This window comes from Patella vulgata, chromosome 7 (assembly GCF_932274485.2).
Source record: "Patella vulgata chromosome 7, xgPatVulg1.2, whole genome shotgun sequence".
Classification (NCBI taxonomy): domain Eukaryota; kingdom Metazoa; phylum Mollusca; class Gastropoda; family Patellidae; genus Patella; species Patella vulgata.
Window position 1 is genome coordinate 26,194,352 of NC_065885.2, and position 15,043 is coordinate 26,209,394.

The 15,043-nt window shown below is 34.5% G+C and overlaps 1 protein-coding gene across 1 annotated transcript in view; it reads left to right on the top strand.

Moving 5' to 3' along the window:
- LOC126827191 (voltage-dependent calcium channel subunit alpha-2/delta-3) overlaps positions 1-15,043 on the top strand; it is a 109,575-nt gene that overhangs the window by 61,184 nt on the left and 33,348 nt on the right. Inside the window, exons 4-8 of the mRNA XM_056102287.1 lie at positions 4,605-4,673; positions 5,913-6,102; positions 9,003-9,134; positions 13,936-13,996; positions 14,855-15,005. Coding sequence (XP_055958262.1) covers positions 4,605-4,673; positions 5,913-6,102; positions 9,003-9,134; positions 13,936-13,996; positions 14,855-15,005 — 603 coding nt within the window. The remainder of the gene's footprint in view (positions 1-4,604; positions 4,674-5,912; positions 6,103-9,002; positions 9,135-13,935; positions 13,997-14,854; positions 15,006-15,043) is intronic.

Genomic DNA, 15,043 nt, shown 5'->3' on the forward strand with positions numbered 1-15,043 from the left:
TTGACATTCTGTGACTACAGAATAACATTTTTAGACATTCAAAAAAGAATTTAGAAATTTCTTAGCAATAATGATAATACATGTTGAAAATAAAAAGGAACTAAACAAAACAATAGCATAAAATTCCGAAAAATCTGTTACAAGAAGTCATGTTTATGGCATAGAATTAAGAATATGAGTGCTGAATGTGTAGGACATAAAAATGTCAGACAGATGAAATTTGGAGTGAGAGCCCTGTCTTTGCACAAGATTTAAAAAGATAGAGAGATTTTTTGTGGTTTACTGGAAGAGACAGAAGACATTATGGCAAAGACCATAACAAATGAGACAATTATATCACCTTAATATACATACATTTCTTAAGACAAATTCTGATTTGTCTTGGTGACAAATACATGTGTTCATGCAAGTTTGTATAATTCGGGTATTAAGGTAAAGATTTTTTACTAATGGACCCGGCTTCAAGTCAATCATGGAGTTAGAGAACCCGGATAAAGCTTTTACGCATCTCTTGATGAACATGTAAATTTACAATCCGTCCCTTAAGGTTAATGTAAATGTACGACAATTTATCTATTCCGAGTGATTTTTCACCAACTAGAACTGATTAGAGCTGTGAAGCCACACTATTGATCTTATTGGATCTGCAGTTCATGAAACCACTCGCTAACAAATAATAATGTCGATCCAATGGATTTCTAGTTATCTCTTCAATATTTCCGCATCCATGCCAACTTTGTCAACTTGGGTCTTCAAACCCGAGACAACGAGAGTGCAAAACCTACAAGATATGGATTATTTTAAGTCAAAAACACACACGTTTATCAGAAAATCAATGTCAAATTTCATGGAGAAAAAGAAAATGCAAGCACATTTAATGGTTTTATTTAGCCTATCGGGCTATTAATTCTAACCCTAACGTCACAAATTTTATTCATTTTTTTTCTAACTCGATATATTTTGCTTGACCTTGTGACTTCTCTACCATATAGAATTAGATTACTGACATGATCAATGAACATTATGGGTTTTATTCAATTTGATGCATTGTCAAAATATTTTATAGTTTTGATATCAAGTTCTTTCGGTTTTATTTTACAGTCGTTGTGTACTTGTCTTCCTGTTCTGTTCATTTCTTGAACATTGACCAAACCTTAAATGGATTTTCTGCTTTCCCTTTACCTAACACTGGCGTGAACTGAGAAGAACCTTTAGAAGTTTTTAAGGTTTAGCTCTCAGTTGCCAGTGTATCTACTATAGTTTTTATATGATATAGAAAATAAGATGTCAGATTGGTAGTTTATGTAAAAGATGCACTTGGAATTCGAAGAGGAGTGTGTGGAAACTCCAGTATTTGGACAATATTCTCTGTTACATAGCACATGTAACCAAGGGTTAATGTCCACTCAACACAAACTAGGTCATTTCGGGATTAACATTAACATATGGTTCAACTTTATTTCAATAATTCGCGTTGGGGTCTTTAGCAGTGGGAGGAAACCGGACATATGAATATAAAAATAACATTAACTGTGTTGGTTTTAAAATTGCCCAATATTAAACCTCACTCTAAGGCTACCAAGAATTGCCCAGATTATGGGATCATATCAAAAGAAATTTCTTATCTTCAGATTATTGTCTCAGTTAAGGCAAAGTTTTAAAGAGTTTGAAATGTACATGCCGTCCAGATTTACAAGATGCTGTCTCCCTAATCAGGGGATCCAGGGTTCAATCCCAGTGTTGGTCATGAAAGTTTCTTGTGATTTTCCAGTGTGCTTTCCCCTTGTCAGTGGTGCAGAATGGAGAGCCTGGTAAGGAACAGTGTCTAGTTGTTTGAATGGAATGGGAAACTGTGATCCCTTTTACATCGTGAGGTGCACATAAAAGAAACCTTGACAGTTGGAATTTGAAATAAGAATAGGACTTAGTGCCTCTGTTCGAGCAAAATTTCTCTCAAAGCACTCTGCATGGCATATGTCCATCTTGTTTTGTCCGGATGATGAAGAAATATAGAATTTTAATCCTCATTTTATTTCTTTTTATTTCGAAATTTACAAAATATATGATTGATAGAGTAAAAGTTGATAAAATAATATAATTAAATACATAATCTTGACTCCTGCCCTTGACTTTGCAATTTAAAAAGCAAGCTATCTTTTGTGGCGCCTATATTTCTGATTTATAGAGGCTGTATACCAATTTTTTGATCGGAGGTTCATTCTCAAACAAAAGAAATGTCAAAAGAAAATAAATCTAACCATGCATCTTACTCATATATCTTCTAGTATTTGCTATGAAATATTTATTTTTTTGTTTATTTAATGATGGCCTCGTATTAAATATCTGCATTTTTCAGAATTCATTGTTTGTATTCATTTCCAGTTTTGTATCAAATTTCAGTTTTGCATCAGATGTACGCCTGCATTAGGTTTCATCCAATTTCCTGCATTATGAATGATTAATTCCATGTTTACCTGAAAGTCTCGGAAATTGGTTGTCATAAAGTTTGTTTTATGTGTCTGTTTATAATTATAAGGCACTGATTTTGTATTCATAACACAATTTATTGTTCAGACATGATGGTTTTCTTAATCTTTGAGAAGGATGCGGGAACTGATTTATTAAACAATATGTAGATTATATTAATTGCTGGACAAAATATAGAACAAACAGGACATGTATATGAATATTGCAGAAGTGAGAATCTTCAGTAATAAATACACGCTGGAATTAGCCTTAAAACTATTTAATACCAGAAAGCTTGATTATACATGGAACAGCACGTCTGATTAACAGAGTGACTGTTTTAGAAACAGCCTAAAATCTAATATAATAAATTCGGTATTTATAGAAGTGTAATATCTAAGGATTAAAAATTACCAAACATGATCACAATCAGGGGAAAGGAGAGGTGATTTTTACGGTCCACAGGACATAAAGTAGGTCATTTGAGAACTAAAAGTACATCTGGTTTAATTTTATTTCAATAAATTGCTTCCATGTAAGGTTCTTTAGATGTGGGAGGAAACTAAAGGACCTGGAGGTAACCCACAAGGTTGGACAGGCTGCCTTACTCCTTGTCATGTACAAGTGTGGGATTGAAATTATACCACTTGACCCCACCTCCCCCCACCTCCCCCGGGAACACAGTGATATATATATAAAATACAATAATTACAATTAATGGCATAAAAGCTTATTATAAATTCAAACTATTAATATTAATGTGTCGACTGTCAACCCATCTGTCACCAAGCAATAGTGTAAAGATTAATTGCTTCAGGTCTAATTAAACACCTGAATGAAATACAATATTTATTGAAACAACACCTACAGCTATTAGATGCATGAATGAATTAATAAAGGGATGAATGAATAAACAAATGAAGGAAGAGGTAAATGAATAGAAATGTATCCCTATTACAAGATCGTACAATCAAAAAATATCAAAGTGAATGAGCTACATGAACTCACCACCTACATGTATGTCTCCCTCTCATAAATGATCCAGTGGATAAAACCTTACTCAGACTAGAATCAATGAAATGAAATATCAGTAGATGAGGTTAAACCAAATAGGGCTTGTTATAACCATAGTATTGATACCAAGTACAACAAACAAAATTGTCTTTAGATTTAATGTTATTTAATTCACTAGCCTTCTTAAAATTTGCTGCTCTTTTACTACCGATACTGTGGGCATTTTGAATGCATATCATTGTGCCACTGGCATCATAGAAAGATGACAACTTTAATCTTGTATACATTGGCGTTCACATGAAAGGTCCTTTGGCAGTTGAAATTCGATATAAGAGTAGACAGTAGCGCCGCTGTCTGGGCAAAACTTCCCTCATAGTACACTGTATGGCTTATGCCCGTCTTCATTAGCCCAGTCAGAGCAGAACAGTAGTATGTTAAACTCTATTTCATTTCATTTTGCAGTCATTAGCCCGGTTGATGCAGAAAAAGTAGAACATTATAAAATCACATTTTATTCATTCATAATTGTAAAGTGCTGTTGAGCACTCTTTGTGAAAACGGAGGAATTATCCAAAACATTAAAATGTCGAATTTTCCAAATGGATGGATTTAAAAAGTAAAGAATTATATATAATATACTGATAGAACTGGAGACTTAAATCTCTTCCGGCTCTTTATTTTTTTCATTTTCTCATTGTGTCAAATTACATTTTTCTCAACCTTAAGTTGAATTTCTTTTGAACGATATTCTCGGCATGCACATGCTTATTATCTTGTGTTGCATAATTATCTTATAATTTAGGGACCAGTTCAAAATGATTATAATGTACTGGTGTCAGCAATTTATTTACTTTCGGATGATGATATTCTAATTTGTATTACTTCCTTGGACAACTTCCAAATCCTCTTACGATTTCTCATTCTCGTTTATAACAGCCTGTTCTAGAACACTACCAACTAAGCTCTTGTTAAAAAAAGATTTTTCAGGATCCCAAACACTTTTAATCCCTAATTAGACTTAGCCGGCATTGGAGGAGAAAGGCTTTAATGTCCTTAATCTCTCTTTTCTCTGAAGTTTGTTCTTAACAATTTCCTTTAATTTATATTTTTTTTGTCTGTTACAGAATTTAATGAAAGCATCGGAAGAAGCGAGCAAGAAATACGGACCATACAATAGCGATTTAGAATCAGAGGTAATGGGCTCGGAGAGCTATTTTTCCATCTTAATTAAATTGTGTTCTCTATTAGAGAAAGATTTATTGTCGGATGTGAAATGGACTTTAATGATACCTTAGAGAGTAAATAACAACTTTATTAAATTGGTCATTACTCATCATGATTTTGTTTTCCATTTGAGGTTCAAGAAGCTGGAGGCTCCCAAAATACTTTAACAATTTCTTGGAAGTTTATTAATTAAAGGCCCTAAAAAAACTAAGGTAGTACAGATTTCAGCTAATCTAGCCTAGCTTTGGTCTGGAAATTAGATAACTCTTGTCAGGGATACTCCATCACTACAAATGTCTGGCAATTACATAGCTCAGTCAGGGTTACCCCACCACTAGAAATGTCTGTCAGAGTGTTTTTGTAATACCTGAAGATGTACGGTACATTGCTGTGCGATTTTCATGTGGTACACTTTTGAGCTAATCTAGACTAGTTGGGGGGCATGGCATTTTGGGCGGGGAATCCCACACCCACCAGCAGAAACCCGGCAGACTTACATTCTGATGATACCAGATATACATACATTTATACCATATAAGAGAAAATTGGTACACTTTTCAGCTAGGTTAACCCCCTGGGCTCCCGCTCTTTAAGTGTATCACATTAGCAGCTTGTGACTTTACAATCCTGTTTAGACTCGGCAGATGAATGGCTTTGTTCATTTAAAGATACGGACCCAGGTATATTTTAGAGTATAAAACTCAAATATTCTGTGAGATATTGGCTCAGAGAGAAACATTTAAGTCAATAAAATGCAACTGTCTAGGGCACTATGACAAACTAGAATATTAAATTACAGACATGATTATCCAGACAACGTAAATAAGTTTGAAACCTTGTCACCAATCATACATGGAAATATATTATTGAAAAAGTACCACAGATAGTAGGAAAGGAGAAGGCTAAACGTTTAGAAGAATCCTTTACACAAATTAACCAGTTATTGTGACTAAATTAAGCCTAGGCCTGGGATTGTCTCTATAAGTGATTTTGACAATCTGAAATATCTATTTTTATCCAATGGTATACAAGGGACCTTTATTTTTTGTCCCATTCGAACAACTGAATACTTTTCTTTGCAAGGTCCTTTTTCTTGCATCACTTAAAAGGTTAAAACCAGGTTGACACTGTGATTGAACCGAGTCCTTAGCCAACGTTACTCCCACTGAAGGAACAATAAAATGACTTTTGTTTAATTTTTGTTTTAGGAAGTAGAATATTACAATGCTAAGAAGCTGGTTAGTGATGATGATATAGATGATATGGATAATGAAACAAGAGTAGCCATAACACAAACCATTCTATATCTGCCCTTGAAGAAAAGTCGACCGCATAATTTTAATCCTGTCAACATGAGTGTTAGTACCATTCATGTTCCAACAAATATATATGATAAATGTAAGTATTTATTTACAACTTATTACAATTTCTTTTCGATTTCCATTTGGAAATTGAAGTAGAGTAGTCGAAAGACTGCTGCCTCAACAAAATTCTACTACCTCACATTGCACACACATAGAAACAAAGATGACCATATGTTTGTCCCTTATCTAGTGACATTCAATTACTTTTTTGAATTATCAGATATCCTCTCATGGCCTCACATAACAATTTTTGGTCTTCCAAGGTATTTGGAACGTGTTTAACCAGTTCTACCACATATGTGATAATGACTGACACCAATATTGTCCTTTAACATAATCATGTTATGTAATGCCCAAATATATTTACATTCTCAGGAAATACTAATTGTAACTATCATATATATATATATATATATATATATATATATATATATATATATATATATATATATATATATATATATATATATATATATATATTAACATATAGATTCACCTTATTATATAATGCCCATATATAATTACATTCTCATGAAATACCAATTATAAGTCATATACATTAGTGTATAGTCATTGGATATTAACAATGTTTTATCAGATATAGATATATTAATGACAAGATTAAGATTAGTAATAACTATGTTTACTTACATCATCAAATTTATACATGTATTTACACAGTATCAATGCAGATCATTGAACAAATAACATGGCTAAGGCTTACAGTAAATATCTGTTCAATTATACTGGGATTATTATGGGCTGTCAGAATGTCATAAACATTTTTCCCTGTTTTGAAGTGTGTCATTTCTCTTAGAGAATCCAGTAAAATCTTGTCCTTGTCAAAAGATAAGTATTTTCCATTACTTGAAATGTTAAAGTTTTAATCTTGAAAACTATTGATATATATTCTGTAATATAATCATATGCTGTTCAGGCACAGCATGCCTTATACACAACCTCAAGAAGACCTGAAACCACCTTTATGCTCATATTTTATGAGCTTTAGATCATAAGGCCTGTCATTGAGTCAAGTGGCAAGGTTTTGATTCCCAGCTTGTACGTGACAAGGAGTATGGTCGTCTGTCCAATACCATGATTTTTTTCTGGGTCCTCCAGTTCCCCCCATTGCTAGCGAATTATTGAAATAAAATTGAACCATATGTAAGTCCCAAAATGACATAGTTTGTGCCGAGTGGCTGTTATATCTCATATCTCTCTCTCTCTCTCTCTCTCTCTCATACAAGAAGCAAGAGCTGTCCATTCTCTTACAAGGAGTTAGGCCTGCCCATTCTAATACAAGGGGCAAGGCCTGCCCATTCTGATACAAGGAGTTAAGCCTGCTGATTCTAATACAAGGAGTTAAGCCTGTTCATTGTAATACAAGGAGTTAGGTCTGCTGATTCTAATACAAGGAGTGAGGCCTGTTCATTCTAATAATAAGGTGGGTTTCAAGATGGTTAATATGGATGTTGTTTTGGGTGGTTGGCTGATCATTCTGTGAAGTGGAGGACCTCTGATTAAAGTTGTACTTGTTTAATAATGTTGGTTATATCTGGATAATATGTTGTTTCTTATTTGTTTCCTCTGGACCTGGCTCCTCGTTCCTCAAGTAGGATTTAGTATTACTGCTCTAAATTTATCTGCAAAGCTAAGAAATTGGGTTTATTCTAGGTTCTCTAAAGTTAGCTACCAGTCAAACACATTCAGTTTAGTCTTGGTCCTGTGAATTTGACTACCCATCCTATATTGGATTTAGTGTGTATCCTATGATTTCAGTTTCCCCTCTAGATATGTGTCACAAGACTAAGTCTTCTGTTTTGGGTTATCCCAGGGAATCCAATAGTCTGAGTCCTATATGAGTAGTCTCCTATGTCATGTACAAGAGTGATTAGATTATACCCTGGTTGATTGGATTATGGCTTTAAGTCCATCCTTTATTACATGAATAGATCATGATATGAAGATTCTATTGAATTTGTCTGGTCATAGTTTATGTTCAGTTGACCACATCATTCAGTCGTTTTTTTTTCCAATATGGCCAGAAGGTAGCATGGGAATGTGATATTGGTAGCAGTATTTTATTACATTCAGTATTAATAATCTTAGATGTTAACGATAGATGTTGAGAGTGACCTGGTCATCAATATCAAATAATCTTTCTTCCAGAAATTTATGTAGTTGACAGAAATAGAACAAGATCAAGTTGGTAGGGAGAGAGATAGCGAGGAATGGGGTTTAGCGTCCAAACTACATGGATGCCATTGGTCCGACCCAAAAATTCTAACAGTGTAGGGCCTACGGGTATTTGGGGGGCCACTGAAACTGATTTTTCATTAAGCGTTCCAATGTATAACCTTGTTTCTATGAATTTGGGGGTCCACTGATGAGTTTTCTTAATTAAATGTTAAATGATCAATTTGATATTATCTAAAATATGCAAATGACTATTAGTGGCGGGGATCATGGTGGCTAAGTGGGTAAGATGCTGGCACGCTAGCCTGGATGTCGGGTGTTCGATCCTTGCATTGGCCGAGAAAGTTCATCCAGATTTTCCAGCGTGGTTCCCCCTTGTCAGTGATGCAGGACGGAGGGCCTGACACGGACAGCTGTCTAGTCATTCGGATGAGACGAAAAACCGAGGTCCTGTGTACACATTGGCATGCACGTAAAAGATCCCTTGACAGATGGAATTCGATATAAGAGTAGGCCGTAGTGCTGCTGTCCAGGCAAAATTTCCCTTATAGCACACTGTATGGCGTATGCCCGTCTTCATTGGCCCAGTTCGGAGCATTTCATTTCTATTAGTGGCTTTAAAGATTTGATTTTTTGTATTTAAGACCTTGGCTTTGAATTTTTCAAAAGGATCTAGTTGAAGTTTATACCCATTATAATCCCATATCCCATATTTTAATAATATTATTCTCCTTTCAGCATCAAAGATATTGAATGGTGTAAAATGGACAGAGAATTTAAACAATGCCTTTATGGACAATAACCGCAATGATCCTACACTAACATGGCAATATTTCTGTAGTTCTGATGGATTCTTTAGAATATTTCCTGGTAAGTGCCAACTATCTACCCAATATTGTCCTGAAACAATATGCCACCATTAAAAGTTCAAGTAGAATTAAATTAACAGAGCAAAAATAGAATGTACTTTTCAGCACATCTTTAGATCATGTACCCATTTACTTACTGCTCTGCCATTGCAATATCCTTTCAGTGTCCTGTTTGGTCTATTTAGGCCAAAAGGAATAGGATATTACAGATATATTTGGTTTATATTTTTACTGAAAAACATGAGTCTAGTTATTGGAATAGAACACAAAATACTTTACATAAAACAGGGGCCCCCACTCTAGGAGGTCCGGGCCGGTTCTCTTCCCTGGTGCCTAAAAGTTTTGGAAAAACTAACTGTAAATGATGCTTTCTAAAGTTTCTAGCTTATGCAAAAGTTTAGCACAGAACAGTCTTACCAGTTCATCAAAAACAGTGTAAATTCAAGACTAAAAAGGTTTTCAGAACTTAAAATGGCTCCAAAAATATGTGAGAAAATAACTTTTTTAGCTGCTATAGTATAGTGATGGTCCGATATGGCACCTATTGGTTTTACCACTATCAGATATTGACAGCAAAATATATTATTGGCCGATACAGATAAAATTACCGATAGTGGTGGATATAAAACTATTACACATTAAAATGTCTCGAATGGCATGATAATCTATGTAGATATTTGTCATTGTTAGTCACGAAATGTATGGTACTACTTTATTGTGGAAATCAAACACGAACACAGTCCTCTTGAAGTAATAATTGGGTCACGCTTCCTACGCAATCAAAATATGAAAAATACACACCATCTATTATGAACTTAATTATTTGCTGTACTTGTATCATTAATTAATAAAGTCGAGATTATTATTTTTTAGTGTTGATTACGATATAATTCCCTGAAGTGATCGGCACCAGTATGTCTGAAATAGCTAGGTGCCAGAATGGTTCATAATGAATGATACATCAAAGCGATAGCTTCCTGACCTGTCTGTCAACAGAGTCATTCATGTGACATTCTCCCGCCATTTCTAGAACTATAGTTAAAAATAGAATGTCTAATGGGAACTTGTGTGTTGGTGATATTATTAATTAATAAAGTATGATCTATATTATGGGTTCTTATTTGTTGATACAAATTATGTAAAAAATTTAAAGTAACCTAGCATAACAATAGAAATCACTTGATTACTTATGACATCAAAGGGATACCCCCCCCCTTTCGTCCTTCGTTACAATAACGCTTAAACCATGTGATATTTTCCCGCCTTTTCCAAAAGTTCTACTTATTATGATAGTGTGCAGCCAATACCAGTAGTGAATTAAATAGATAAAACAAAGTACGTTAGTAAGAATTGGAACTATTTCAGAATAAGCGACAGTGATCAAAGTAAGGCCAAATGAAAACTTGTGACGGTATGCAATGATGAACCATTGTTGACATCTTTAGTTTTATTATCGTGAATCAATTTAAATAAACAATTCAATAGCCTAATTAGGTACTGTTCTAGTTTGTGATCTTGTAGTATTAGCACACATTGAAAACAGTTCGAAGAGAGGCCTCCACGACGTCTCCAATTCTATGATTTTGATCATTATGCAATTGGCTTATTCCCTATACCAATCAAAAGTTTTATCAGGTGGACTGTTGTATGTTAATGTCTGTCTGCACATGCGCAGACATGGTATTCTCAAAAATCGTGTGAATAAGTATTTAAAAATTAATGGAGACCGGTAAGGATTTTGTACTGTTTATTCTTTCCTTGTTATGGCCCCCCTATGAGAGTCTAATATTACTGGTACGTCAAATAGCAACGCACATGGCAACCAAAATAAAACTTTTTTTTAGGTTTCCGTACGCGTGGCAAATTAGATAACGGAGACCAGTAAGGATTTTCTACTGTTTTTTCTTTCCTTTTTATGGCGCGTGGCTTTTTAGATTTACCATATGCCAAGCAAAATAATGATTTGTTCACAGCTCAGGTAATATTTTAAAGGTATTTACCGAGTCATTTTGAACAGATATCGGCAACTCCACTTATCGGCCAATTACCGATGTTGAAACCGATTATCGAACCATCACTATACTCACAAGCTCATTCTCAATCCATCTCTGACATGATAGAATGAGTGTCACTCTTAGTCTAGTCTCTGTTTATAACACCTATGCTGCTAAACTGATTAATTTTGTACTCAATGTTGAATTTTTGAAGTGTTATTACTTCAAAATGGACATTTTTTAAACAAACATTTAGATTTTACCTCCCATGTGCCATGCATTTCAATTGTTTCAAAATTATCCATTATTTCTTCAATATATGCTTGATCATTATCTCTTTGTATATTGAAACAAAATATTTGTGAGCAACAGACCTTGTAATTAAACTAGTTCCAGCTAATCAATAAAAACAGATCTACAAGTAGAATTAGCTGTTTATTTTAAAGATTTGTGCAAAATTCCAGCTTTATAGATCGTTTTTGTTCTGTGGTGCTATACTTCTCCCCAAAAAGAGAGAGAGAGAGAGAAATGGGGTTTAACGTCCACTCGACACAAACTAGGTCATTTTGGGACTAACATATGGTTTAATTTTATTTCAATGATTCGCTTGCGCGTAGGGGTCTTTAGCAGTGGGAGGAAACCGGAGGACCCGGAGAAAACCCACGAGGTTGGACAGGCGACCCTACTCCTTGCCACGTACAACCGGGGATTCGAAACCACGCCAGTTGACTCAACGAAAGACTTTATGATACAGCGCGCGCACGCTAACCATTCAGCCATCCAACCCCCCTCTCCCCAAAAAAGGATAGACTCTGTTAGCGAGTCATTAAATAGTCTTAATTTTATCACATTGATCAGCAGTGAATATATTCGCTAGGCTGCGACAATCACTGATAAGGATGACATCGATGCAACTTAATGAGCCACAAATATTAAAGTTTTTCCTCCGACAAATTAAATTCTAAAAATAAATTTTCATGTATTAGAAAAATAAATAAAGACGTTCGAAGTATTAGTAAGTATTAGTGGGTATTAAAATGAGTAAAAGGCACCACTCTGCTTGAATCAGTAACGTCTTTATGTAAACAATGCATGCGCCATTGAGCCAATGATTGACGCCGCGTGATATGATGTCATGTGTTGAAGGCAGTCATCTTTTACAGAGATATTGGAAGACTTTCTAATACTCTGTGAAACAGATTGTAATTTATATGTAATGGTAAAGTGCCAGTATATAATGTTGTCAAAATCTGGGGAAATTTTTTTTAATGCCCACTCAAATGGTTGTTGAAAACCAACTTTTATTAGCTACAGCTGAATTACAAACATAGCTACATGAAAATTACTGCTGCTCAGCCTGCCTCCTCATGCCCACTCCAACCTTTCTAAATAGATTCAAAGACACTTTCTTTATCCACACTGGTTAAAAATTGAAGTAACTAAATGCTAAAATAACAAAATATTCCAAAACTGCAAACAACCCTTTCCCATTGAGTTTTTGATGGACTCTGTCAAAGTGAGCAAGAGTAGCAGTATACCCCATACAGTGTCTAAACTTTATAAAAAAAACAAAATTAGTGAAGTAAACTTCAACAGTACTCCTATAAATCTCTGTCGAGAATTGTCCTTGCTTTTTTGGGCCCCCTTCTAGAAAGTTTTGATTATAGGGATATTTAAAAAAAAAGATTCTTATAGTATTGAAAAGTAATTGTTTCAATTCTTTTGACAGGTAGCTGTCAGTTAAATGAATATATAGGTTTAACATATTAAGATGTAAAATAAATTTCTAGTAATGCAGGATTGTCACTGCCCAACAAAAAATAGTTAGAACAAACGATACATGCACAATTAACTACTCATACACATATCACGTAAACTGTAATAGTTTTATAACCATTAAAATGTTTGACATATTTTCAATCAAACATAAAATACTAAAGTGTTCCTTATATTGATCCATTTCTGTAGTGTTTTTTTTCTATTTCATTCTTTGATTACAGCGTTAAAAGCTGCTTTTAGCTTTATTGATCTCTAATCTACTAATAACGGCACATTTGTTTATAATGCACATTGTTACATGCACAGAATACTGTACTGTGAATAAACTGCGAACCTGTTATCATTTGATTAAAGCTTGACGCAAATATGGTAAATGATGTGGACGTAATATAGCTATTCCGTATTCTAGTCATAACACTGGGTATAAAAATACACAACTAAATCAGCAGACTTGCTAGCACCCATGACATGAGAATTTGAAATAACGAATACAATAACAGCAAATGGTTGAGTGTGAAACATCGCTATCAATGAATAAATGACAAAAATAAAGAAAGATGACACGATTGTAGTCGGAACTCGGAACCCTTTTACTCGATAACACAGCTTCAGTTGCAATAGTTCATGATTTTTATAATGTGAAAATGTAGTCATCTAGCAGTTCTGCAATTTGACTCAATTGAAAGCAAATATATGTATACTTTATAAGCAGTAACAATTTTTGTACATGAGGTAGGTCACATGGCTTACAAACCGTTTTTGTCAGTATGTCAAATTAGAAAAAAAATGTTTCACTCAAAATTTTGTGAAATAGTCTTAAAGTGACAGATGTTGTGTTTTGGGCAGGGCATGCATGCTCCTGTCAGAATAGCTGGTACCACTTCTCATTTATTCATTATAGCAAATAAAAATCCAACTCAGTAATTGGCCATTTTACTTTCAGTATTATGTAGTGACAGAATATTTCGAACATCAGAATTTCTGATTATTTTCTTCAAGATTAATTGTAAATTCTTGTAATACTTTCAGGAATGAAATGGCCAAGAGATCCAGACAGTGTTGATACATTTGACTGTCGAGTAAGAAAATGGTAAGATATCTTCCCCAAACAATTAAGTCATTGTCATGCTTGGTCTTCCTCACGGTTGTTCTATACTCAAGGACAGCACATGTTGAAGTAGCAAGGAAAAGCGTTGAACTGAACAAAATAATGATCTTATATTTGAGTCGGTAGAGTGATGCAACAAGAAATTCAATTGCACATTTGAAAATGATGTAATTGATATCAAACAACACACTTTCTCACATTTCAAAAATGTGTTGGAACAATTTTTCGTTAAGTTTACAGAAATTTCTGTATCCTACTTGATCATGTAAACCTAGATTTTCTAGATTTTTCTGCTGTTTTAAGCACTTATTCTTTAAAATAAATAATTATTTAATGGCAAGTAAATGGAATGACAGTTAAATATTAAAACTGGAGCCTGGTTATGAAACCCGTCAAAGTTAAAAGAAATGAAATGAAATGGGGTTTAACGTCCTACTGTTCTGCTCTGGCTGGGCTATAATGAAGACGGGTATACACCATACAGTGTGCAATGCGAGAAATTTTGCCTGGACAGCAGTGTTACGGCCCACTCATATTGAATTCCAACTGCCAAGGGATCTTTCACGTGCATATCGATGTGTACACAGGACACCGGTTTTTCGTCCCATTCAAACCACTATACGTTGTCCCTTGCCAGGCCATCAGTCCTGCACCACTGACAAGGAGGAACCACACCCGAAAATCCAGATGAACTTTCACGGCCAACACAGGGATCAAACACGTACGGGACCTCCAGGTTAGCGAGACAACGTCTTACTTACTGAGCCATCGTGGCTCCTTAAGTTAAAAGAGCCTACAGAAAAATGACTTGAATAATAAGTTAAGTGTTATTGATTATAGGTACATTGAAGCTGCTACATCATCTAAAAACATCATCATACTATTGGATGCTAGTGGCAGTATGAAAGGACTGCGCATGGATATAGCTAGAAATACTGTAGATAAAATCCTCGAAACATTCAGCAATGATGACTTCTATAATATTTTACAGGTAATTAAATTGGTGAAAATTTTATCCTTTTTGCGTAT